This window comes from Cydia splendana, chromosome 5, assembly GCF_910591565.1.
Source record: "Cydia splendana chromosome 5, ilCydSple1.2, whole genome shotgun sequence".
Lineage (NCBI taxonomy): Eukaryota > Metazoa > Arthropoda > Insecta > Lepidoptera > Tortricidae > Cydia > Cydia splendana.
In genome coordinates this window covers 14,675,439-14,703,155 of record NC_085964.1, presented here as the reverse complement: position 1 = coordinate 14,703,155, position 27,717 = coordinate 14,675,439, and the positions used below count along the sequence as shown (strand labels likewise).

The 27,717-nt window shown below is 37.4% G+C and overlaps 1 protein-coding gene across 1 annotated transcript; it reads right to left on the bottom strand.

Annotated features, from left to right (window-relative positions):
• Nucleotides 1-771: 771 nt before the first annotated feature.
• Nucleotides 772-26,288, bottom strand: LOC134790765 (serine/threonine-protein phosphatase 1 regulatory subunit 10). The gene is made up of 5 exons (XM_063761689.1): nucleotides 25,811-26,288; nucleotides 19,038-19,135; nucleotides 18,462-18,736; nucleotides 16,949-18,079; nucleotides 772-2,464 (listed from the first exon to the last, which is right to left on the bottom strand). The coding sequence occupies exons 1-5, from the start codon at nucleotides 25,811-25,813 to the stop codon at nucleotides 981-983; spliced, it is 2,991 nt and encodes a 996-aa protein (XP_063617759.1). The 5' UTR covers nucleotides 25,814-26,288; the 3' UTR covers nucleotides 772-980.
• Between the last annotated feature and the right edge of the window lie 1,429 nt (nucleotides 26,289-27,717).

Genomic DNA, 27,717 nt, shown 5'->3' with positions numbered 1-27,717 from the left:
CGAACTTGTTATACAGGTGCTTAATTTTTTTTTTACAAGAATTTAAATGGTTAGGAGGAACATATTTTTTAATATATAGCTTTTAGTCTCATTAATATTTATGCAAAATTTTAAATTCGTCACTTTCATAGTTTAGGAAAAAATAAATAAAACAGTTTTGGGGTTAATCGGGTGTTTTTCACCTCCAGGGGGTAACAGAGGGATGAAACTTTGTGCAGGGTATTACCTCTTCAAAAGGCATCGTTTGATTATAGTTTCGACCCAAAAACGCTGGGGGCAATTTTTCAAAGGCTATCCTGCTATATCCTTTGAGCTCTTTCAAATGATATCCCACTCGACCTAGTAACTAGACTTTAATTATGTGCCCCCCTCTTTTATGTTGGGCATTTTCCATAATTTATAAAAAAAATTACACTTCCAATGTGTTTGGGTTAGCGTTGTTCATAACCATTCCAAATTTCAAATCGATAGCTTCAGTAGTTCTCGAGATATTTACCGATGTGACCTCGATGTGACAGACGGACAGAGTCGCACCATAAGGGTTCCTTTTGTACCTTTTTGGTACGGAACTCTAAAAAGTAATAAAGTACCCGTAAGTATAACATATCAAAGTCGTGGCGTGTGGGGTACTTTATATCAAGTCAATGGCGGCGAAATGGTTAAGAATTTAAGATGTAAAACTAAGTCGCCCTTGAGTTTAAAGCAACCCTGATTTATGCTTTCCTACTTTTCTCGTTCAGGTTAGGAAGAAAAAAATAGCACGTACAGATATAAATTCAATTTGCAACTTTTATTTGCACCGTTTTGTATAAACGCTATCCTATTTTATGTACAAATTTACAATTAAAATATAATTACCAGTCTTTACAAATCAATTAACTTATCTTCATTTTACTCGACAATATACTCTTAATAATTTATCGAGTTTAAAATAGGTTTATAAGCTAATTATAATTACACAACAGTAGCATTACTTAAGTTTAATATGGACAATTAACACCAGGATGTAAAAACGTACAGTTGTCGCCTTGTCTACATGATCCTTTTCTTTGAAAATATATACAAACAGGCCTTTTGCTTCCACGAGAATGCCCACCCCTGCCTCTTTGAGGGCCGTCCCAGTTGCCCGAGTTTTTGCCACGCCAGTGACCGCTGGAACCACGGCCTCTCATAGAACCACGGAAATTTCCTGGACCAGAAAATCCATCAGCGCCAGGAGGTCCCTGTGGACCAGTCATGTTGAAATCGGGAGGAAACATATTCGGCTGCATATTGAACCCATCTGGAACCATTCCAGGAGGAAACATGCCATTAGGGCCGCCTACGAACATTTCTGGAGTCATCATCATGCTTTCAGGAGTCATCATTATACCTGGCGGCATATTTGCTGGAGGCATCACTCCTGGCGCGAGCGCTCCCGGTGGTATTCCAGGGGGCATACCATTTGGCATCATTTGAGGAGGCACACCGTTTTGCCAATCGCCAGGCCCCATTCCAGGCGGTCCTTGAAAACCAGGCGCGCCTGGGAAGGGTGTAGGTGGAAAGCCGTTCGGGAACTGTGTCATATTACTCGGAAACATTGCTGGCATATTAATATTGCTACTCGATACTGGTGGAGCATTGCCTTTGGGTTCTGGCCACGGCATGTTCCTGAAGTCGCTGGTAGTATCTTGATTACCAGTAACATCTTCTAAAGGAATAGTAGTTGGTTCCGAGTATGTATGCGTTTCGGTGTCAGGTTCTAATGGAGAATCAGGTATCATCGATTTATGGAAGTAAAGGGGTTGTAATGTACCTTTCTGCCGAATAGCTTGAATGTCTTTTTCTTTACTATTTTTCCCGTGGTCAACATGCACTTGTCCTTTCGTATCAATAGGGATTAGTGGTTTCCAGCTTGTTTTCTCCCCCATAACATCTTCACTACTAAGATTCCTTCCCTTTTGGAAAGCGTCTCTTTCATGTATCCTTTCCAGATATTTCATATCTGTAAAAGTCTTAGTAACATTAACCCTTTCCGTTTCATCCAGCTCAAAGTATTGAATCTCTTCCAGTTCGGGTTCAGGTTTCCACTTTATGCTCTTCTTGGGACCTTTCTTCTTGTGATAACATAAAACACCCTTTAAACCATTCACCGTCAAAGTGTGCGGCTCCGCGGTGTCCATGGATTCCTCAGCTTCTTTATCCGACGTGTCTTTGTTGTCATTGCTGTCGGTAACCTTATCGCTTGATTTATCTTTATCCTCTTCCGTATCCAAAGTATCCTGATAAAACCTAGGCGGCACCGATTTGTTTTCGCTTGTCGGACTGGTAATGGAATTTGGAGTATGCGGCGGGGAGCCATCAGTCGACGCATTTCCATCTTTAGAGCCGCTGGTACGTCGTTTTCTCTTCTTTGGCTCCTTTTTGTTAGTTGCTGATGCATTAAGGGCATCCATAAACATGTCGCTCTCCAATAACAGCATAGCTGTAACAACAAAAAATATAGATATTTAATAAAATGTTCCGTACTATGAAATCCTTATCGACTTGGTACAAGGCGACCTGACAGTCCCGAAATGAAGAATAATTATAAATAAAAACAATCAACACAGCAATTAAACACCTTAGCAATAAAGTCTCACGTCCTTTGGCATATAGCTTAAATCTACTTAAGTCAACAATGTATAACATATGGGTCCACAATTAAATTCATGCAATTTATTGCAAAACAAACCTATACCTATTTGAAAGTTATTATTGAGGGAAAGGAAGGCGTAGCGGCAAATGAATGTACTTAATATAAGTAATATAATATATATGAGTTTAATACGTGCTTACATTATGAAAGCATGTCGCAGGTAGGTATATAAGTACAGAAAATAAATTTGACCTAGTTTTCTCACGACGGTCTGTTTTCAAGCTTTAATATCAGAAACAAGTTTTGTTATTTACTCTTATCATTTATCATTATCAATATTATTTCAAGCGTTATCCATTCATTTGTTTTCACCGAATTATTGTCCGTTTCTGGCGGTGTATAGGTAAGCCAAAATAAATCTAAGGGAATTCCCAACAAAGCAAATTTGATGACTTCATACAAATATTGAGTAGGTACTTATTATTTAGTAGCTACTCGTACGTACATCGTCTTGTGTCCGTGAATTGATATTTGCCAGAAAGTATAATAATATGAACCTTATACCTACTAATCCGTAAACACCATTCTACGTTACAGCCCGTTCACACAGAGTCTCCGTATTTACGGTACCCGTTTTAACGGATACAACAAAAAATTATGCTATGTTCACACATAGGCACCGTATAACGTTCAACGTATCCGGCATTAACTGAGAGCCCGTTCACACATAGTCTCCGTCCGGGCTCGCTTAACACAGTTTTTGTATAGGATTTTGCTTTGTTCGTCATTCCCGCAGCTCGGCCTTCGGCCTCGCCAAAAATTACTGGGGGTGGGGCACGCTTGGACATTCGGGATGAAGCTCCGGGCCTAACGGCCCTCCGCGGGGTCGGCCTTCGGCCTCCCAGCCTGAAGCTCGCCCTTCGGGCTCGCTTAATCTACTTGGAAATTTGAGTTTGGCCCGTGTCCACCGCCATTTTCGATTTTTCAAAAAAAATTTTTTTACGTGTTAATCTTGGGTCTCCAGGCTCGCCGCATGCCAAATCTCAGCGCGCTCGGACCAACTTGAAAAAAAAAGTCGGCTATTTTTAATTTTTTTGAATGCAGTTTGTTTTGTCTCGGGGCCCTCTATGACATTTGGTCGAGCACCCCCCACCTATCTCGCACCGTTTAAAAGTTGCCATACAAAATAAAAGTGGCCAGTTTTCCCACAATTGTAGCATTTTTCCAAAAAAAATATTTTCGTAGGGATCTAGGGGGCTTTGAGATTCCGTGACCAAAATTTCAGCGCGCTAGGACAAAAGTCAACCCTACAAGTGTTTTAATAAGCGAAGCGGCGGGCCGAAGGCCTGACGCTGAGCTTCGAAACACAGCGAAGGCCGAAGGCCTGACGCTGAGCTTCGAAACCCAGCGAAGGCCGAAGGCCGAGCTCCGAGTAGGGCTGAAGGCCCGGAGCGTCCTTTACGTACGCGCTAGCACGCGAGGCCGAAGGCCGAGCTGCGTGAATGAAGTGCTCCCCAGCGTTCTACCAAGTCAACTGTCTTGATAAGCGGAGCCGGCGGGCCGAAGGCCCGACGGCGAAGCGTCGAGGCTAGCGAAGGCCGAAGGCCGAGCTCCGCGTAGGGCTGAAGGCCCGACGCGTCACACGAGAGGGTGAGCTTGTCAAGACACTTTTACTATTGGGTCGTGTTTTAAGCTCCAACTTCCCGCTTGAGCCCCGGAGCAAAACCAACCATCCCAAGTGTTTTAATAAGCGAAGCGGCGGGCCGAAGGCCCGACGCTGAGCTTCGAAACCCAGCGAAGGCCGACGGCCGAGCTCCGCGTAGGGCCGAAGGCCCGGAGCGTCCCTTACGAGTTCCCAAGCACGCGAGGCCGAAGGCCGAGCTGCGGGAATGAAGTGCTCGCATACGGATCTTTTCTTTCTAGCAAAAGTACAACTTCATTTCCTTTTCCCTCTGGAAAACAAACTACTACACAAAAACTACAGCACCAACAACAGCACAAACAACAGCATCAACAACAACAATATATTTAACAAAAGAGCTCCCCCCGCCCCGCACCCCACACACAGTTTATATCCAGTAAAAACGTACGGATACATGACGGATACGTATTCCGTTCATCCAGTATTTCGATGACAAAACGGAATGTCATAATTTAACGGACCGACATTTTTTACTGTATACTGAATACTGTGTCATATGTGAAGTCGCTCATACAACTCCATACGCCATCAATGAAAAAAAACGTATACGATAAAACGGAACAGTAAAACGGAGACCCTGTGTGAACGGGCTGTTACGGAGGTCGGCACGTAGAATTATCAGTGACGTAGTTATATAGGTATAGTACATAGCGCATCTTCCAGTGATAAGCGTAACTTTTTGTCTGTCTTTTTCTCGCGACTCGCGGCAAGACGGGCCGCATGTCTAAATCCATCAGACTTACATTTAAAGTCCGCACAGCAAAACTATTAGCTTAGCCTATATATAGATATTTGTATGCATAGGTATGTATGGTGACTATTCGTATAATACGGTCAGCACGTCGATTTTATTTATGGGTCACTTAAATGATTGTTAGGTATGTATAGCCAAAGAAGTCAAATAAATCGCAACATAATCCTTATGTACAAACAAACAAACAAAATTTACTTTATTCATGTAGGCCTAGCAACAAGCTCTTATGAATAAAGTATATACACTTAATATGTAACAAAGTGTTGTAATATGTTTGGCAATTTTGGCTGTCTCGTTTCTGTTTATATCGTTCGGTGGTCGAGGAATATGTATTAAGTATATTAAGTAAACGCTGTAGAACTCTTCCTATGTAGGTGTCCTACGCATACAAAACTACTCTCAAGAACAATGTCAACAGGTCACTTCGTTAATGGAAATTTCTAGTGACCAGTTTTCATTGCTCTTGCGTGTATCTTGTTACAAGTAGGTAAACGATCTCCCTTGAACATTTTATATCTAGATATACGTGCACAACAAAGTTGAATAGCCGTAGGTAGTTAGATATATGGCTCATGTTTCTAGCATTAATGCCAAGAATATTAAAGCCTAGAAACAGCTCATTTTGAATACGAATTTCATAATAAGCCAGGCAAATAAACCAAACTTGTAGCTGTCCTTTCTTTTTGTATTACGACTAATATTTATATGAGATGTAGTTAACCAATTCGCAAAGTGAGCAGCGGTCAAGCTATACGCAAATATTTCAAAAGTAAAGATAGGCTTGTTTTAAACTTTAACGCCGAGCGAACATGAGCACCAACGGTGCACAATCACCATTTGCACACCAATTTTCTTTCTGGTCCCACTTCGTAGTGCTCGTAAGGCCCGTCTCTTTACGAAGTAATATAAAAGGTAAAGGAAAAGTTTGACCTTTGATAAAGCAAAAAAAGTTAAGTATTACGAACAACTACAAGATGAGCCCACGGCGCAGGTATAGATACGGAATAAGGACACTGCATACTTTAAGCGTAAATTTCTAACTAATATTCAGAAGGCAAACCACTAACACAGGTGGACTATGACTCCGATGTTAGAAATGTACCGATGGGTCAAGTTATATTAGTCTTCTTATCTTCTTAGTATTATTCATCAGATGAATTCGCAGTCGCAAAAATATTAGTGAGTAGATACCTAGGCAGCTCATGGTCATTACTCATTATAAGCTCGGTCTGCAAAGACCATTACTTACTTCTAAAGTAAATACAAAAAAAAACGCTTCGTGATTATTTTTTGGTGCTCGATCGAATGATCTAGTCACTTTAGGTACTATTAGTCGGTAAGGTAGTGCTCCTCTGTGTATAAATAAATATGATGCTTTCTATAATATATTTAAATATTTATATCCATGCTATATATGTATTATAAAAATAAACTAGTCTATCTCGTACTTCATCGCTAATAAGCTGCACCGATTTTGATGAAATTGGCTATGTCAGATTTGCCAAGTTTTATTTGGCCCGGTGCTTGGACATAGTATTACTTATACGGGTAAAATAAAAACCGGGCAAGTGCAAGTCGGACTCGCGCACTAAGGGTTCCGTACCACAATGCAAAAAACGGCAAAAAAAAAGCGGTCACCCATCCAAGTACTGACCCCGCCCGACGTTGCTTAACTTCGGTCAAAAATCACGTTTGTTGTATGGGAGCCCCACTTAAATCTTTATTTTATTCTGTTTTTAGTATTTGTTATAGCGGCAACAGAAATACATCATCTGTGAAAATTTTAACTGTAGCTATCACGGTTCGTGAGATACAGCCTGGTAACAGACGGACGGACGGTCGGACAGCGGAGTCTTAGTAATAGGGTCCCGTTTTACCCTTTGGGTACGGAACCCTAAAAAATGTTAATAGATCAATAGTACCTACATAAAAATGTTGTGAAATACCAACATATTAAAGTATGAATCTATGAATACATATAAGAACATATAATTTAATAGCGTTAAATGACTATAGTTCGTTTTTTTTAGCATTAGAAATAAGGTAAACAATCTTGATGTGTCTTTTAATTGAAAAACACATTTTAAAAATAAGTCACGGCAAATATGCAACTATTATGAATCTAATACGATCATTTATATTCTTCTGCTTTCATAAGTAATAGTTACTGATTTTAAAAAAGCGTTTTTCAATTAAAAGACATGTCAAGATCGCTTACCTTCTTTCAAGTTCTTTCTAATGCTAAAAAAAACGAACTATAGGTACCTAATTAAATTTTAATCTTTTTATAGTTTTTATTTTTATTTATAAAAAAAAAGAATTTACAAAAAAGACATAAAATTTGGTAAAATCATACCTAATATCAATAAACACAAGTGACACAAGTAAGAAACTAAAACTTTCTGCCCGGGCATTTTTTAATTACGACCTATGATATGAGCTATTTGATTTGATATGTGACATTTTTTTATTCGTAATATCATCAGAATACCGTGGTTTTGTTCGCGCCCAGCCTGTATGTGAGTCGATCTAAGTAAGCATGTTAATTGATAATCAAATTAATAAAGTTAAGGCAAAAAAGATAAAATTTTACTTAATCTGATGCCACGGCTGATAGGGAGGAGAGTAGGTACGTACAAAGACTATCGGGCTGAGATATTCATAGGTAATATTTATCCGTATTATAAACGTACACTCAACTAATTTTTGATTCCTAGGCCACTATAAAACCATGTCATAATGAATCAATTTGTTTATCTTCCACGACAGTTCTTATTTAGTGATGTACATGTACATGTCAGGTACCTAGTAGAGTAGTTAAAGCGACAACGTTCTATAGTGGCCTAGAATCAAACTGGTTGACTGTACGTCTACATCTACGTATGAACTATTGCATATTATTGTTATTAAAATTATTAAAAAAAAATCTTGTTCGCCACCCACTTCTACTAATTGGGTTGGGTTAGTTAGATTTTGTAAGCAACTCAGCTAAATAAAATCCCATGAGCCATCCATGGTTAGCAAAAACGCTTTAGGTTATTCTATTACCTATATAATAGGTAATAGAATATTAGGCTCTTGTTTCACGTGTATCTGCTACTTCCTACATATCAGTTACAGCTCACATAAATATATAGTCATCTTGGGAGTATTATCTAAAACGATGAGAATTCATTGAATGCTGAATAAATTACGCCGCGATTACCAGGAAGTTTGCAAGCAATGGGGCTAACCCATCCATGGGGTTGAGAAAATAATACAGAAAACCATTCGATTTTTATGATTACGTATTTTTAATACGAAAAAGCATGAAAAAGTAAGGAGGTATGAAAATAGCAAAAAAAAAAAAGCCGGCCAAGTGCGAGTCGGACTCGCACACACACGAAGGGTTCCCGCATGGTATAATAATATACTCCGCCTGGTACTCCATTCCCGTCTTTTCTAGGTCACCTAACTGACACGGGCCTACGACGTCATCATGCGACAGCGCTATATGATAATATGCGATAGCGCTATATATAGCGGCCATGTTGTTGTGACGTAGGCCCGTGTCACTCTGGGAATAGAAGACCATGTTTTATTAGACTATGGGTTCCCGTACGATAATCTATAAAAACGGTCACCCATCCAAGTACTGACCCCGCCCGACGTTGCTTAACTTCGGTCATAAATCACGTTTGTTGTATGGGAGCCCCACTTAAATCTTTATTTTATTGTTTTTAGTATTTGTTGTTATAGCGGCAACAGAAATACATCATCTGTGAAAATTTCAACTGTCTAGCTATCACGGTTCATGAGATACAGCCTGGTGACAGACGGACGGACGGACGGACAGCGGAGTCTTAGTAATAGGGTCCCGTTTTTACCCTTTGGGTACGGAACCCTAAAAAATAGGGTATGCTTTTTGTCTAATAGCAATTGGTTACTATTATTACCTACTCATAGTCTCCCAACCTAAGGCCCGGCTATACAAGAAAAGTTCATCAGGAACTGGCCGGAATACGAAGTAAATCGCCCCTGGCTGTAAATGAAATAATTCTTATGCAAGTTTATTTGTATTATGTATATATGATTTTACTGAATATTATGCGCTAATTGCTTCCTTTTTGTGAAAAAATAGAAATCACGTTTTATTTATTCAGTAATTGAAAAACGTTACGTTAACTACGTAATCGATTGACACGTCTGCAAGATACCTCTTCATTTAATTAAAAAAATCATGACGGTTTTTGAAGTAGGTAGGTAGGTACCTTACATATTTTTGACTATTTTGACTATTAAAGTTTTTTGCGAGTTAGCGACACCTACTATATCTTGAATTCTTGATATAATATGCAGGCAACTTTATAATCTATCGATTTTTTTTTAGGGTTCCGTACCCAAAGGGTAAAACGGGACCCTATTACTAAGACTTCGCTGTCCGTCCGTCCGTCCGTCCGTCCGTCTGTCACCAGGCTGTATCTCACGAACCGTGGTAGCTGGACAGTTGAAACTTTCACAGATGATGTATTTCTGTTGCCGCTATAACAACAAATACTAAAAACAGAATAAAATAAAGATTTAAATGGGGCTCCCATACAACAAACGTGATTTTTGACCAAAGTTAAGCAACGTCGGGAGTGGTCAGTATTTGGATGGGTGACCGTTTTTTTTTTTGCTTTTTTTTTGTTTTTTTTTTTTTTGCATTATGGTACGGAACCCTTCGTGCGCGAGTCCGACTCGCACTTGCCCGGTTTTTTTCTAAAATATTGGTGGTAAGTTACCTATTTGTTAAGTAGGTCGAATCGATTCAATACTTCGACCCATAATTGAGACGATTTGTTTTGTTGACTAGTCGTTCTAAAATGACAGCGTAACTACTTTCGCATGGAAAATCGAGCTTGCTGCGGACTACTAAGCCGTCGTATGCCGGAGCGCGGATCCGCGTACGAGGAAAATATTAGAAAAAAATAATCACGGCACATGAGAGGTTAAATAAGAAATCCCAAAGTGGGACAAAAAAATGTACTTATGTAAATTTCCGTTGAGTTACGAAAGTTCCATACGTTTTCGTAACTCGATGGAAGATTTTATAGGACATACGGTGAAATTGTGCTTATTTATATTCTACAGAACAGGTCTACAATTTTTTTTTCAATAGCTGTCAAAAATAAAAAAATAAACTACAACAAAATCGGTTAAACCTTATCCAGGCATAGTACGATTTGTCGACAAAATACGCGTCAGTCGAATTTCAACTTTAGCATTCCGATTTAAGGTTCAAATTAAATTGCACTTTCGGGAAATTGTCTTAAAATTAATCATCATAGCTGGATTATTGGAATATTTGGATTTTTCAGTAAAACTTTGTAGATTGGTGTGGCCTAGAAAAGGGTTAAGAAACACTATTATAATTTGTAGGTAATTCGAATCGAACACAATACTAGCTGCCCCATTAAATATGTGCCAAAAAAAAGTTTGATGCCGCCCACTGTGTTAGAATTTCAAAAACTTGCAAGTTGCGTTCCATAATATGATAAATGACGGTCAAAGTTTCAATCTTATTAATTTTTTTTTCGCAAATAGTATACATAATATTCAGTAAAATTATATTTAATAATAATAATACACATAAACGTGCATAAGAATAAATACTACATTTTCAGCCAGAGGCGATTTTACTAAGGCATTCAACCCAGGCCCTTCGCCAATGTAACTTGAACCGTGTAGTAACAGTACTGTGCAAGTGATAAAGTTGATTTTGTTTTGTTTCATAATTTAACGAAACAAATGCAACTCTGTTCCTAGATATCAGTCTGTAGTGCAAGTTACACCAGCCCGTCAGGAGGCAGATTAGAATATGATCCCATTTTTAATCATGGTTTAAATTAAAGATTACAATACTTCAATCGAAACAGTATACTATACCATAGGAGGTAGCACGTGTCGTTGTAAATACTTGCGGGTCCATAATAACTCTCTTTTAAACGTGAAAAAGTGATATTTATTCAAATTATAAATATATCTTAGAGAAATTCGCAGTTTCTGTTCAAATATTAGAATACACACCACAGATGGTGTTATAATCTAATAATAAAAACTTTAAGCTATGCCAATTTTTGGGATTAGTTGTCAAGCGGACCCCAGGCTCCCATGAGCTGTGGCAAAATGCCGGAACAACGCGAGGAAGAAGAATAAAAACTTTAAGCATTTCTAGAGCAGGCTTTCCTCATAGAGCGATTGATAACATTGATAACGGAGGTACCTACCTAATACACTTCGGTAAGTAAGCATTTAATATACAGCCTATTGCAAGCGCCCTTAAATAGGTATTATTATTTATTTATCACCATGCTTAACTACCTATCATTGCTAATAGGAATATCAAAAATTGTTTTGGCTGCAAAGGTTTTTTTTTACAACTGACTGCACTTACGTTTTCTAATCTAGATTCTGTTACGTCGATGTCACAAGTGTTTTATCTCAATTGGTAAATTTACCTACAGCGTATCTTACTTTTCAAAAATAACTAGATAAACCACTCACACACTTGGAAATTAGGTATAATTTACTAGCGACCCGCCCCGGTTTCGCACGGGCTACACAAAACCTTAACAAATTATACACTTAAAGTTCTTCCTCAAGAATCACTCTATTGACGGGTGAAAGCCGCATGAAAATCCGTTCAGTACCTAGTTTTGAGTTTATCGCGAACATATATACACACAAACAGACAGACGCGGCGAGGGACTTTGTTTTATAAGGTGTAGTGATAATAATCCAATTTAATAATAGGGAATGAAATCAGATAATGGGCTTTCGTTACGCAATGGTATCATTACGAAGACATTCACATCGGTTGCAGATCCGGACGTCGCTCCGGTGTGCGTGCGGGACATCCCTATATATGTAGCGCTGTCTCCCTCACACAACGGAGCGGCGTGTGGATCCGCATCAGTGTGATAACCGTGTGATTTCATTATTCGAAGAGATACGCATGTAATAGGTAGGTTCATAGTTACGTTGGAGTTTTTGTAGTTAAATATATGTAAATGAGACTGTTACTTAGTCAAAATTTAATTATGTTATAAGTAAATCTCAGTTCACCTCTGGTCAGTTACAGAGGGGCTACCGCGAAAACCGAAATTCGCAAATTGCGGGGATCTTACTCTTTTACTCCAATGAAGGCGTAATTAGAGTGACAGAGAAAAATGCCCGCAATTGACGATTTTCGGTATTGGCGGTAGCCCTACAGTAACCGCCGTTGTTAACATACTGTATTTCGTGAACTAATCAATAGAAAACCGCGTTGCTCTAATTTGAACCAATCAAGCTCGGTATCGGAAAAGAGTGGCCACGTAACATTTCAGCCACTACCTAGCGCGGTGATAGAATGGCCAGGGTAGACTAGACTAGACACCGCGATCCGACTATGGGAAATCAAAGTAGAGCCGTAAACGCAGTAAACTACTCAGTGACAGGCACCGTAAAGTACCAGACATATTGACACCGTTTTTGTAGGACAGTCACCACTGCTGCCTTAAAATAGGTTGAAGTTACCCAATGGTGGGGTGCAGCCAATAGGATAGTTTACCTTACCTGCTGCAAATTAACTTGCTGCCCATTGAATTTATGCTTTAAAGTACTTAGGGTCCACAGCAGTTTGTATTGTTTCAGTAAATAAAAAATTGATGTCACTACCCGTACATTTTTTGTTGTAGCGCGGAATTGAGTAGAGAAAAACCTACTTTGAAAAATAGCTATTGTTTGTCAGAAACAATGACTATGTATATCCAGGGATCGATTACTTATTTAATTTTAATGGCTTACATGCATGTGCCTACATTTGTCTCAATACATCATATTTTTTGTCCGTTGATCTCGCATTTAGCGCAGAACCTTACTATATTTTAAGAAATGTTATGTATGGTTTAACACTAGGCCATTTATATTAACCTACACTTTCTATTTACTGTTGTCAGAGATACTTTTAATTGCCTACCAGCGGGAACAGCCAACATGCGATTGTATTACGCTTTATATTTTGATTCAATTATTTTTTCAGATATATATGCAGGTACATATATCGTCTAATCTTATTAATGTTGTATTATTAACGAGTTCTATTTATACCTACATGTTTATTAAGTTTTAACTAACAGATTCTTAATAAAAACAAGACCGAAGTGATCCCATAAGTGTTCCATGAACAAAGTTTTGTACGGAACACTAAAAATGTTAATCGCTTTTATTTTGCAACTAGCTTTTATATCTATCAAGCTGATCTGACGATCGATGTGCGCAAGGAGTTCAGGTTCATTAATTTATTTAATTAAGTATAATCAATTTGACTCTAATGCAGTCTAAAATAGAGTGTAGTGTGTACATATATCTACTTAAGAGATTTGTTGGATTTAGTGAATGGCTAGCATGCAGGATTATTAACCTAAGTGTTTAAAACCCCTTGAACACGGCGAATGTTAAGAGAAATTAGACGAGACGTAGGTAACTAATGCTATGAAACGATTTTTTTTTAATAAATAGCATAGTTAATTTTCGATATATTTTTCAAGCAGCAATGTATTGCGTAGCGAAGTCATCACATGTGACGTCGCGTCAGCAAGTGCGTTTTGAATAAATACAGAGTAGGTTATGATGATACAGGAACGTCTAAATTAATATCGATACCGACAAGCGCTTTAAATATGTATACACTACATTAATATAATAATAATAGGCATATTGGCATTTCGTCCGTATCGATATTTTTAGACGTGTTGTACATTGCGTGCTGTATTATTTTGTAAGAAAATAAGTCTTAATTTTTAAATAAAACATGTAAATTACTTAATTTCATTAGTGCATAATATATAGTAACTAGCAGTGGAATATGATGTTTCAGGTGTATTTTTTTTTTCTAATAATCCACCACGCAATCTCTACTTATCTTTATTTCAAACTGCGCACTTACTGACGTGACGTTAAAACTGTCGCAAGTGGTTATACTACGTATAGGGTTTAGGGAACGTGCATGAACTGTACGGGGCAGCACAAGAGACCCTCGATTATTGGCGCGTAATGTCAAGTTTATGTTTCGGATTGATATAATATACATTCGTCAGGATACATTTTAGCCTTTTTTTTCGGACGAAAACGGACTTGGTCAAATTCCGCTTTCGTCAGGATAAATTATATCCTGTTTTTTTTTTTCCTAATTTCGTGAGAATGGGAATATTTAAATTGTTCGATCCCTTGGTGGAAGTATCACAGGATAATTCCAAATCTTTCACACCAAAGTTAAGTTTTTTCTGTCCAAAGAGGAATTCCGTTTTCGTTCGAAAAAAAAAAGGCTAAACTTTATCCTGACGAATGTGTCATATCTTCGGATTTACCCCACAAGATGGCAGAACACTACAAAGCGCAAGGGAGCTTGCGTGCACTGTAGGGGACAGCACCTAAGGGCCTACCGTGAACACCGAAGTTCGCAAATTACGGACGTCTTTCTCTTTTACTTCAATTAAGGCGAAGGTAGAGTGACAGATGAAGATGCCCGCAATTTGCGAACTTCGATTTCTGCGGTTATAGCCCTGCTTTGGCGTGAAGTGTCAAGTTCGAGTTTCCGATTTAGGTCACAAGATGGCAGCCCCTCCAACATGCACGGTCCCTATACTATACTGTACGCAATACACTGCTGCTTCGAAATAGATTCAAATATGAGTAATACCTCATTTTTTTTAGCATTTGAAAAAGGGTGAACAATCTTGACGTCGTGTACAAAAAGTTACAGCAAATATTTATAACAATTATATAGCAACATGAATACATATTTACATTATTGTGGTTTCATAAGTAATCAATGATTATTAAAGCGTTTTAAAATAAAAAAAACATGTCAAGATTGTTTACCATTTTTCTAATGCTAAAAATACGAGGTAGGTATAACTCAATTTATTGTCTTTAAGAAAATCTGTTCATAGCACTAAAACCAACTCTCTCAAGTTTGCGATTTTATCAGAAATACACGCCGTATACCTACGACGTCAAAGCCTAACAAACTATAACGGCCTTCTATTTCATATCACTTTTTAATACTCTTCATTGGATTTTCCAATTAGGTATATTCATTTATTCTGCTAAGTACCAAATATGAAAGGGGATTTTTTTATAGGTAACCTTGTAACGACAAAGCCAGGATGTACCTTCTTGTGTATATACACCGTGGGTCCCAGGAACGAGATTAAATTTACCAACGCATTCCCGAACTCTTAAATAATAATAAAAAAACTAATTTAAAACAAAATTTACAAAAAAAACCGGCCCCACGGTGTATTTTTCATAATTCATGATCGACTCTCATTCTATTTAGCTTTTGCAATCCTCTCAATACAGTTTGATCTATTAAAATCACGTACCGAATGTATCTGACAAGCCAGAGATAAATATGTCACCTCGGAGGATCATTGAAGTTATAAAGCAACCTAAATCAAGCGACTCTGTTTTATAAGGGCCTTGAGTGAACAAAACCATCCCAATCTAAGACCGAGGACCTTGTACAGCAGAATATTTCAATTCAGGCCAAGCTTCCTCAGGCACGCATAGATTGTAATGTTGATCCGGAGACTTCTTACGAGTAGAAAAAGAGGATTCTTCAGTCGCGTTGCCATCTCCTTACCTTATTCATAAATACAGCTACAGGTATGATGGACTGACTCGAATTCTAACCTTGATATCAGAATAGTAAATTGTAATTAGAACAAAATAAAAACAGCAAAAAGGACAAATTTGCGTGTCTACAATAAAATTCAGGGTTTAACAAGCTCGTCGCTGATTATTGTCTTAAATCGATATCAATGTCTCCAGTTTGAGAAATCGCGGTATTGAGCATGACATAAAAAATGATCTTTCAAAACCTGATAATTATATTGGCTTTCTAAAGAGATGAAGTCCATGCGTTACACATTAAATAAAATACTCGACGAATAAATAAATGGATATTTCACACTATCGTTGAATACCTATTTTGAATTTTCAAAATAGAATAAGTAGTTATAATTTTGACTTGACGTTCAGATAATTACTATTTATTTGGTTCTGTTGCTGTTACAAATTCGAGACTCCGGAAACTCAGAGTAGTATTTAATATTAAGCACACTTTATACCGATTTTTGGCATCTAATATAGTAGTATAGATAGTTGTGTATGACTCGGTGTGTTCTAGAATGTGTATTGATACTAAATCAAGTCTGTACACGGTCAACAATTCTTGTAAATGAAGCATTTGCACTAGTAAAAAAAAAAAAAGAATTATGGACCGCGTAATTACGTCACGTTTAGAAAAAGAATATAATGTGGAGCCTTTTAACACGAGACAGTTACTTATAATAGTATTTTTTTACATACACATACAGCCAATATTTGTTACTCATAACGACATTTTTTTACTGCCAGTTGCATATTATGTAATGTATACTATGTCGAAAACTATCGTAAGTAGTAGCTTTATTCCTTTTCATATGGACCTTGGTTGTCAGACAGCCGTAGATTCCAGCCGTAGAGACCAGTTGTTCTCAACAGCACTGCAGCGAGTCTTGCACGGAACCAATGAAGGCGCGTGCCGGGCTAGCGTATGCACCTCACGCTTGTCTTTGAACAAATCAGGTCAATATTCAACGAAAGAATAGTATTAATTCACCGTTTATTTGTAATAAATACTTTACAGACAAAAATATCACTTTGGAACCCTTTATGTTATACATTATTGACTTACCACTGTCGAAATATCTAATTAAATATTTAATAACACTCGAAGGCACTTGGCTTTGGCACGGAGCGAAACCTGCAAAAATAAAACAAATGAATAATGTAACAATACAGTTAATAGTAGAATGATACTTACGTTTAGGTTTAGGTGGTATCAATTTTATAGCGCCAGGCTTTTCAACAGGTTCGACAGTTTTTGGCTTTTTCTCTGGTGGGGTTTCGTTATGTACTGGAGATGGTCTTTTAGGTATCGATACTGTGGGTGGTAACGCAGGGGGAGGAGGCTTTTTATTCAAAAGTGAAGCCCGACTAGGCGGAGGTTTAACTTCTTCTTCAAGACCATGCTTTCTAAATTTAGAATGAAACGTTTTTACAGTCTTAGGCTTAGGTTCATCTGGTTTTCTAATTTCTATAGATATTGAAGGTTTTTCTTTTTTGACGTCACTCAATTTCGGTATTTTGCCTAATTTATGAATAGACGGAGGTCCTGGTTTTTCATCAGACTTTTCATTTGTTTTTTCGGAGCTTTCCTTCTTCTTTTCACTTTTATCATCTTTAGTTTTCTCCTTACTCTTGCTTTTCTCAGACGATGACTTGCTGCTACGTTCTTCTTTTGATTTGCTACTGGAAGAGCTGGATTTTTCACTAGAGGATCTGCGTCCGCTATCGCTTTTGGTCTTAGAACTATGAGAAGAATGTTTACTTTTATCTTTAGACTTATCCTTACTGCTATGGTGACTAGGACTATCCGATTTACTATTTCTATGTTTGTCACTAGAAGATACAGATTTACTCGAATGTTTTGAGGAACTGGATTTGGAACTACTATCATGCGATTTTTCTTTATCTTTAGATTTGCTTTTATGTCTATCTTTAGGTTTCTCCTTATCCGAAGTTTTTTCTGTAACTTTATTATCTGCGTCATCCAATTGTGATAATATCTGCTTTCCATCTTTTAATGTAATTTTCAAAACAGGCAAAGTTTCTTTTTCTTTATCTGACACTTCTTTTTTGTCGTCAAGTCCATTACTTTCTATTTTCTCAGTAGATAATTCTTGCTTGACGTTTTCAGGCTTTATTTCAAATTCATCTTGATCTGTTTTGTCAAAGTCGGGAACTTCGCTTTTTGTAGCTAAGTCTGTATTGATTTCTTTCTGTGCGTCTAATATTATTTGGGGGATCTCTGCAGATTGCACAGGAATAACAGGTTCACCTTTAACGGTTTTAAGCCATTGTTCCACTAGTTTCGAAGCAAGTGCTCGAATAGCTACAACAAAACATATTACATTAGTAAAATATACGATCATAAGCCGCATAAAACTGGTAAATAAACAGGTATAATAGTTTTCGAAATTACTAGGTACAGTCACCTGCAATAATATGTTACACAACGAAGGCCGCAAAAATATCTGACACGATCTTATTTGTAGCGCCATAAGAGCGTGTCACATTTTTTTGCGGCCTTCGCGGAGTAACATATTATTGCAGGTGACTGTACTTTCTAGTTCCAACTTGAAATTTACTAGGAATGGACAAATTATTAAATCGTGATAGCATTGTTACTGTATTAACGCGTCTAAAACGACAGAATTTTTTTTTCTACGAAAACATTGTACCTACGTATATAAATATAAAAATATTTAACTTACCAAATTGATTGCCCTCCTTGGACAATTCTTTGACGAGTTTAGGGCAATTATTTGTTTTTAAATGCTCTATGTCGACAGGACATAATAGCAAAAGCTCTAATAGTTCTCGAACTAAGGGCCAATTTTTGGCGACTATGCTCTCTGTTAGCCACATGTGAACAAGTCGCCAGCCTCCTGATCCCATAAATAAACCCAATAAATCAGTTTCTGTACATTTCAATATTTGAATATATATGCACTTAGATACCAATTTTTTTGAAAATTTTGTCATAAGGCTGAAAAAAAAAAACAAATTTATTAGTTAACTATGTGTATGTATTTTCATTTGCATGGTATAGTGTGTATTTGTGATAAATTTCTTTCATTTCATTTGCTACACCTATTAACATTGTGTAAATTTATTAATTTCTGCTACCTAAAGGTAGTCTGGAAGAGATCGCTTTTTAGCGATAAGACCACCTGTTGTTTACCTCTACTTGTGTTGCTGTTTGCTTTTATTGAGGTGTGCAATAATATTTGTATTGTATAAATGATTAAGAAAATGCCAAAACATTAATAAATGGAATAAAAACTTACTTGGCAAGCCTCTGAACTTCATCTCTGCTTTTAATACCACCATCAGGAGACAGGAGTACACTGAGGCAATTTAATAATTGGATCGGATCAATGCGTGGCTGTAAAAAAAAACAAATGTTATATTGCAAAATAGCGTCACATCACAAGTAATGTCGTTAAGAACAACAAGTTCTACGAAGGTAGTAGTATAAGGGTGTTAAGTATGTATTTTAGTTGTATATTCGATCACAGTCAGATTACTTATGACCAAGGCATATGTTGTTTAAGTTCTCACTTCATGCCTTTACCTAAGGTTCAATGGGTATTTTGGTATCAAAGAAGGCTTAACGTATTGTACCTAACAATTTTTTATGGCATCCAAATGTTTAATGGTTATTCGCAGTACCGAACGATTGTCAATGTTACAAATTTACTTTGATAATGTCAATTTGTTTATATATAAAAATAATGAGTCATTTGGAGCCTTAAATACATAGTTACTTATAACAAGGTAATGAGCTGAGATTTTTTTATACGGGCACTACAGCGCATTTTACATGATTTAAATTAAGTTAATAATATAAAATAAACTTTTTGAATTTATAGGTTTAGTTAACTTTTTCATTATCAATTATTGAAATGTCATGTCATAATATACAAAGAAAGTGACCAAGGGCTCAAGTGCCCAAGACTTAAGGGTAATTTTTTTCGTATGTCATCACACATCACACGTCACATCAATGTCAGTTTATAATCATACATCGGAGTTTTCGGTGCGGAAATGATTTGAGTAAGAGTAGAGATAAACATAGGTTAGTCTGAGAAAACGTCATATTATGCCTAATGAATAACGACCTCTTTGTGAATGTTACACATACTATGATACAATTTTATTTTCACCACACAAGCTCGTAAAGACCCTATTTATCTTTCAAAAACGGAACAGAAAGTTGCATTTTATTCGCAAGAGTGGAGAAGAAATTTGATGCAAATTTTGAGTTGATTTCAGAGGGTTTACCGCGAACCACGTTCGACGTGTTGCCTCTCTGTCGCACTTGTAAATTCGTACAGTCAAGTAAAAAATATGGGTGAACACATCATACTTAAACATATGTCCCATAGCTCTTATGTCAGCGAATTAAGAACAATGGGGCATATTTTTGAGTAAGTTATATGCACCAATATTTTTACACTTAACAAGTGTGACAGGGAGGCAACACGTCGAACGTGGTTCGCGGTAGGCCATCTGATGTCGGCGACTAGAATTAACTTTTATATGATGATTTTGAATGATATTGATATGTATTAAATAACGTTCATTTCGTTGGATTTGATTAATGTTTTAAGTTAATATTTTCCTAGCGTTGGTGTGGTGAAAAACTTCTATGAAATTGACGTATAAATAACACTTGCACTGCGTGTGCTGTCAAAATCGCTGCAGACTTTTCTTGGTTTAACTTTAGCAAAGTTTGTATAAATACAAGAAAATATTACTTTTTAATTTAATCTGTCGTTTAATATTATTCATTATTTTCACTAAGCAGAGACCGGCTCAAATACATTCTGTTTTTAGGACAATACCTACTCTTTGGCTAATGTCAAACATTCTTGCACCGAAAACCCCGATGTATGTTTTTATTATTTACGTATACCTACAGTAGTGTACTTCTGACAACTCAAAAAATACAAAAAAATATTCAAATAATTTGATTTGTTACGTACTTAGTTTTTAATTTATTTTCTATTAATATTTGTATACATACATCATAAATATCCATGAATTTGACCCGATTTTAATTTGTTAGGTCAAATTTATAAGTGAATGTTGTGCTTCTAAAACTTATTCAATACTCTGAAAATAGCTGAAACATTTTTGCACGTTTTTCAAGACTAATTTAAAGGCAGAATTTGGGACTTTGTACAGTCATATGCAATAATATCTTACACAATAAAGTCAATAAAGCGGTATAAATAAATAAAATAAAAATACAGTGGATTTCGGATATAACGACGATGAAGGGACCACCGAAATTTCGTCGTTATATCCGGAAGTCGTTATAGGCAAAGTTAAAAAGATAAAGACATATTTATAAATTTAAATCCGAAACGTGTGTACCATTGCCCACACTGTTAACTGTACATCGGTGGACCTTATGCCTTTTGTAATAAGGTCCACCGATGTACAGTTAGGAGTATTGCTGTTTGTACGTTTGGAACGAGTGTTCAGGCTATACCCCCTACTTAGTTAATATCTACCTATAAACAAAAGGTCACCACATTTGCTAACCATCTGTCGATGTAAACAAAAGATAAGAAAGTAAAGCTCTATTGTCCTTTGACGACCGACTCCGGTCGCAATATCTGCATGGTATTTCTAAGAACTTGTTACAAATGGTTCATTAAAAACCGTCGCTACACCCGAATTCGGCGCTACGCCCGAAGTCGCTATATCCATATGAATCTTGTACTAAAATATGCTTTAAATTCATGGGACTTGGATTTTACGTCGCTATAGCCGAATGGTCGCTACAACCAAGGTCGTAATAAATGAAATTCACTGTAATTTATTTCGGATACATGCAGGAACTTGTAATAAAGACTATGTTAGTACATAACTTATTAGATATCTACTACATTTCATAAGAAACTAGCTTTTGCCCGCGACTTCGTCAGCGTGGAATTATTAATTTAGGTAGGCAGCTATTATTATAATTCAAACTTTTGTTATATATGTCACCGTAAAATTGTAAACACTCGTCATATTATAATCTCGCTAGTTACATTATAAACTGACGGTAGGGAGATTATAATCTAACCTAACCTAACCTACGTTAGATTATAAACTAACGGGTTTGCAATCTTACGGTGTCATATACAAACTTCAACCCCCCCTTTTCACCCCCTTAAAGGGATGATTTCTGGGATAAAAACTATCCTATGTCCTTGATCGGGACTCAAACAATCTCTATACCAAATTCCGTCTAAGAAATCGGGTCAGCTTGAAGAGGTAACAGACAGACAGACAGACTTCCTTTTATAATATTAGTATGTAAGTATGGACTAAGGAACGGTGCGGGTTCGACCAGTGCTGCATATAGCGACTATCGAGCCTACCCTGACTATAAATATCTGACACAATATTATTTGCGGAGCCATAATAACATGTCATAAATACAGGGTGACCTTAGCCATTGGACAAACCCTGAAATCCCACGTAGTGTTACTTCTCAGAAATGCTCTAACGGTAATATTTTTTTTTATTAGAACAAACGATAAAAAATAAATTATCAAACAAGTTATTTCCAATAATCCACAACAAAAAGAAAGATACTGTATTAATCATTGGCAGTGCTTTTGACAATTTGTTTGAAAATGTGCGGCAATTATGACATTTGTCAAAAGTCAGAATCTTATTAATATCATAAATAAAAAAGATAATCAAAACGGTCGAAGAAGGTTTTATACTATTTATTACCTCAGAAGCTACTAACACATACAGGTTGCTCCAAAGTAAAAAAATCGTAATTTGTTAATTTCTTCGTAACCGCTACACCGATTGTTATGATACTTTGTATACTGGTTCTAAATATCCTAATGCATATGTACATTTCGGCTTTGTCCAATGGCTAGGGACACCCTGTATATATTTGTGAACTTTGTTGTTGAAGATATTATTGCAGGTGACTGTACGTGTTCAGTAGTGACATCCTTAAACCCTTTTTATTTTGATTAAAACCTATATTTTATAAAGGAACTAGGGCGGGGGGCAAGTTGATATCGACATTGTATGTAAAATTACAAAAAGGGTAAACAACGTAAACAATCTTGATGTGTCTTTTATAGAAAAACACTATTGCTAAAATAGTAACTGCTTATTACTTGAAACCAAAAGAATGTAAATTATCATAATATATGCTTTACATATAATTGTTATATATTAGCTGCAACTTATTTTTCAAGTGTTTTTCAATAAAAAGTCACGTCAATATCGCTTACCTTCTTTCTAATGCTAAAAAAAAACGAAGTACCGACAACCGGGGTGAATAGGGATGGCTGGGGTGAATAAGAACAAAACCAAAAAAGGTGACCTGACAATGTCTTAATAATACAAATTGTATCATACAAAATCTACGACTATTTTCAATCATATAATACAATTCGTGTGGGTATTTTTTAAGAAATTGTCAGGTAAATCACATTTTAAGTTTTGGCCCTATTCACCCCAGCCATCCCTATTCACCCCGGTTGACGGTAAAGTAAAAACAAAGCAACCCTGATGAATTTGAGTTTGTTAGAATTGTCTCGATGATTAGTAAATGACAATTAATAAATATGGACATTTAATAAGTAAATGTGATAAGTTTAAATTAATATTTTATTGATTATGGGATTATGGTAATAATCCCGTTAATTGACACCTCGGTGTGAAGCGTTTAAGGTAGAGCAACGAATTCAATCGATCGACCAAATGACATCGGTGACATTTGGAGAGGCCACCATGCTTGCAAAGTTTGACCTACTACCATCAGCATCACTGACAAGTGAACGCCTGTGCACACCGGATGTGTGTGCGTGGACGCGTACGTCTGCGTTGTATTATACAGATCCTTATAAGAGACGGCACATCGCTTTGGCCTTTATCTTCAAGGCCAGAGCACAAGGGTGCGTGTGCGTAGACGTGCACACGTGCGGTAAAATGTCGAGCCGTACTCACGTCATGCATGCGGTGTGCCGTCTCTTATAAGAGTCGCACCCGGAGTGCACAGGCCTTAAGCGTGCAAAACCAAGTTCGGGTGGGCGCTGCGATCATTAAAAACACAGACCTTGATCGTGGAGTTAAGAACCAGTGGCTCGCGCAAATAAAAATCCCTCCTAAAATAGCTTGTTTAAATACGTTATCAATGTTGCAAATCTATCTAATAATAATAATTTAACCCTATGACCGTCAAAGACGTTAAATGACGCGCGGCTACTACAGTCCAATATCAACCTTCGTGCATACCAACGTTAACGATGACGCGCCGCACACGATAAGCGTGGCGTTCAAAGGGTTAACAAAAATCAACCGGTTGCTAAATAAAGCTATATACACAATTTATAAATCCCGTATACCTACGTTGTCTACACGCCAAGGTCAAGTTTAACGTCAAGTATGCCAGATTTGTAGTTACCAAAACATTTTTGCTCACAACATTAATACAATACCAACGCACCTTTAATCAAATAATCAGTTAAAGAAAATAATGACGGTCCATCGCCGGTAATTGCATTCACAGCTAAAGATCAGCGCAACACCAGAACACATTTGGCCGTAGGTATATTTGGCAGAATAGCAAATACGGCCATGCTACTCTTTTACGAGGTAAGTTAAAATTGCTATAAATGTCAAACCTAAATCAATTTGCTATATTTAACTTAAAATAAAAACATTAGAATTGTTACACGGTAACAAAATATGCACTATGTTAAATAAATCAACCTAACTAAAATGTACATGAAATCGGAATCGGAAGAACCTTGTATAAAAATAATATTGAGCCAGCGATATGATACCGCTTTCGGTGCCTTAGTAGGCTATAGCTATAGCATAACTTTCTAAATGACGAGTCAACGGCTTAAGTTAGGTAGGTACCTATTTATGGCAACTATTGTTATCTTTATGCGAGAAAAAGGCCGAGGACATTGTTCTCCAAACGGGGTAATCCGCACTGTGTTCATGGGCTATGGATAGATTTTCAAAATGAAAAAAATGTGGGGTCCGGTCCCGTTCGCTCAACATGACAGTTTTTTGTTTTTGGTCATTCATTACAGATGCCAACGCAACTACCACTTTTCACAGCTAAATTACTAAAACGATTTTGATGAAATTTTTATGTCATTAGCCGGGTCCCCACAGAGCGAGCATGCGCGCGAGGGAATTTCCTTGCCTTTTGTGCGCGAGGAAATCGCCTCGCGCGTATTCTCGCTCTGTGTGGACCCAACTATTAAGTCAACCGGGTTAAATGCGTCTCGTGGTAAATGAGTCTTTTGAAGATATCTTCGAAAACATATTATAACTATTATAGCGGTGGACATTAAAAGTTCAGTGACCATACTAGAGGGTTGCAATAGTTCCAAAATGTTCCGTTCAGAAGATAAAAGACGCATTTATCCCGGTTGACCCTATTTTTTTATTATAGGTACAAATTCAGCTCCTGGGGATGAGGGGAAACGATACAGACCTAATCGTAAGCGGGAGAAGGCGCGGACACGGATACGTAGTTGTATATTAAATAACTGATACTATATCTGGAATTCGTTTACGACGATAGACCGAGGCCAAGTGAAAAAATACACTGCACAAAGCAATCAAATAGCTAATATGCTTAATTTAAAGCTCTAGATTGCAACATGATTTAAATTTATGCGCAGTATTGAGTAAATAACATGGCTTTATAAGAGCCACGTTGTAGGTATTAGGTAAATTGGACAAAGAATCATGTCCGTCATTTCATGTCAATAACGATGAGTCATCTTACTTCAATAGTTTTAAGCCAATGGATGCGGTTATTAGTGTTATTACTTATTAATATACCGTGGTAATTGTTTTAATGAGTGAAATAAACTTTCTAAAATCCCAATATGCTATAGCTTCAACGTATATTACCAAGGGTCCAAAGTCCAAATAAAACGAGGTCGTCAATAACAAGCATGCAATCAATATGGCGTAGTTCTCAAGTTTCGCTACTACTAGGTATAATACAAGTTTCAATGGGTTATATTTTCTCTAATAATGTAATACAAATGTAACTTACCATGATGAATCTGACAAAATTTTACTTCAGTTTATTTTTATACAGCTTCACGAATGCGCCACGCCCTGTTGTGCCGAGGCAACATGGCGGCTCATCATTTCGTAAGTCAGTGAAACGACTGGTTTTCTATCTTATGCACAAGGATAAACCACAATTTGAGAGTCCATACAGTTCCTTATTACTTAATTTATATCACTATTGAGTTAATGTTCCTTTTACAGGCTCCACGGATTCATTTAGGTAGTACTACTATTACCTAATCCTACTACGTAGTTATAATATCTACGGTACGATTTTTTCCTTATAAACTAGATTACTGCATCAAATAACAGTATTATATTATGAATAGATCAAAATATATCAGATACACGCAAAATATACTAGATCAGTGAGTAAAAATATTATCTGGGTCGGGCTAGCCAGTGACGCCGTTCAGTCCGTTCGGGTGCACGGCTGGCGAACGAGAACGAATCGATCGAACAATTCAAGAGTCGTTTCCTTTCCCCCCCCCCCCATTATCTTGGATGAATGAGTGAATGGTTACCCACCTTTATGTTGGCCAAACTGATTGTTAAGGAATCTATACATGGTACAATTTGGCTTCGATTGTAATCAACCGTGACCGACTAAAGTATTTTCCAGTCACCGTACCAACCCTTTTCAAAAAATACTAGAGTTAGACCAAGAGAAGTCTGCAACGATTTTGACAAACTTTTATTATATCAAGACCGTGCACTGAAGATTTTTGACAAACCATATTGGAATCGTATTTAGCTACTGTTAAGGTAGCTATATCTCTGAAACAGATAATTCTTTCTCGCTCTCACTTATTAGTGCGGCGCAACAAGATCGCGGTGCGGTGCGATAGTGTGTTACCAGGGGTGCAAAACTCCTGACTTCGGCCAAACTCGGCTCCGCTCGGCTCAGCATTGCTCCGAGGAATTATTAGGGTTGGCACCACTTTACTTCCTTTTGCGTGCACGACCACAGATAAGATAATCACTTGAATTTTGACAACCCTAAATAGCCGAAAGGGATAGTGCCATATATTAGAAAGAGATAGCACGATTCGACCCTGAACCGCTGTCAAACTTCGGTTTTGTAGGAAGTTTCCTTTCTGTACGGTAGTACTATTATTTATTCTGTGGTGTTACGGCTTTTATTTTTATCGTCCAACTTCTATAACCCGCTTCACACTAGTGCGCGAATCGCGGCGCGAAGCCGCGAACGCGATTATGGAGTCGATTTCGCAGATCTAAGAAATTGACTCCACACTCGCGTTCGCGGCTTCGCGCCGCGATGACGCACGAGTGTGGAAGGGGCTTATGAAATTATGACGTAAAACCGGGCAAGTACGAGTCGGACTCGCGCACGAAGGGTTCCGTACCATACTGCAAAAAAAAAAAGAATAAAAAACGGGCACCCATCCAAGTACTGACCACTCCCGACGTTGCTTAACTTTGGTCAAAAACCACGTTTGTTGTATGGGAGCCCCATTTAAATCTTTATTTTATTCTGTTTTTAGTATTTGTTGTTATAGCGGCAACAGAAATACATCGTCTGTGAAAATTTCAACTGTCTAGCTATCACGGTTCGTGAGATACAGCCTGGTGACAGACAGACGGACGGACGGACGGACAGCGAAGTCTTAGTAATAGGGTCCCGTTTTACCCTTTGGGTACGGAACCCTAAAAATGACACTTGCTCTGCGTGTGCTATCAAAATCGTTGCGGCTTGCCTTGGTCTAACTCTATAGATATAGTTAAGTCACGAAAAGTCTGCAGCGATTTTGATAGCCCACGCAGTGCCAGTGTTATTTATACGTCATAATTTCGTAGAAGTTTGACGTTTAAAATAATACTAGCACTGCGTGGGCTATCAAATCCGCTGCAGACTTTTCTTGGCCT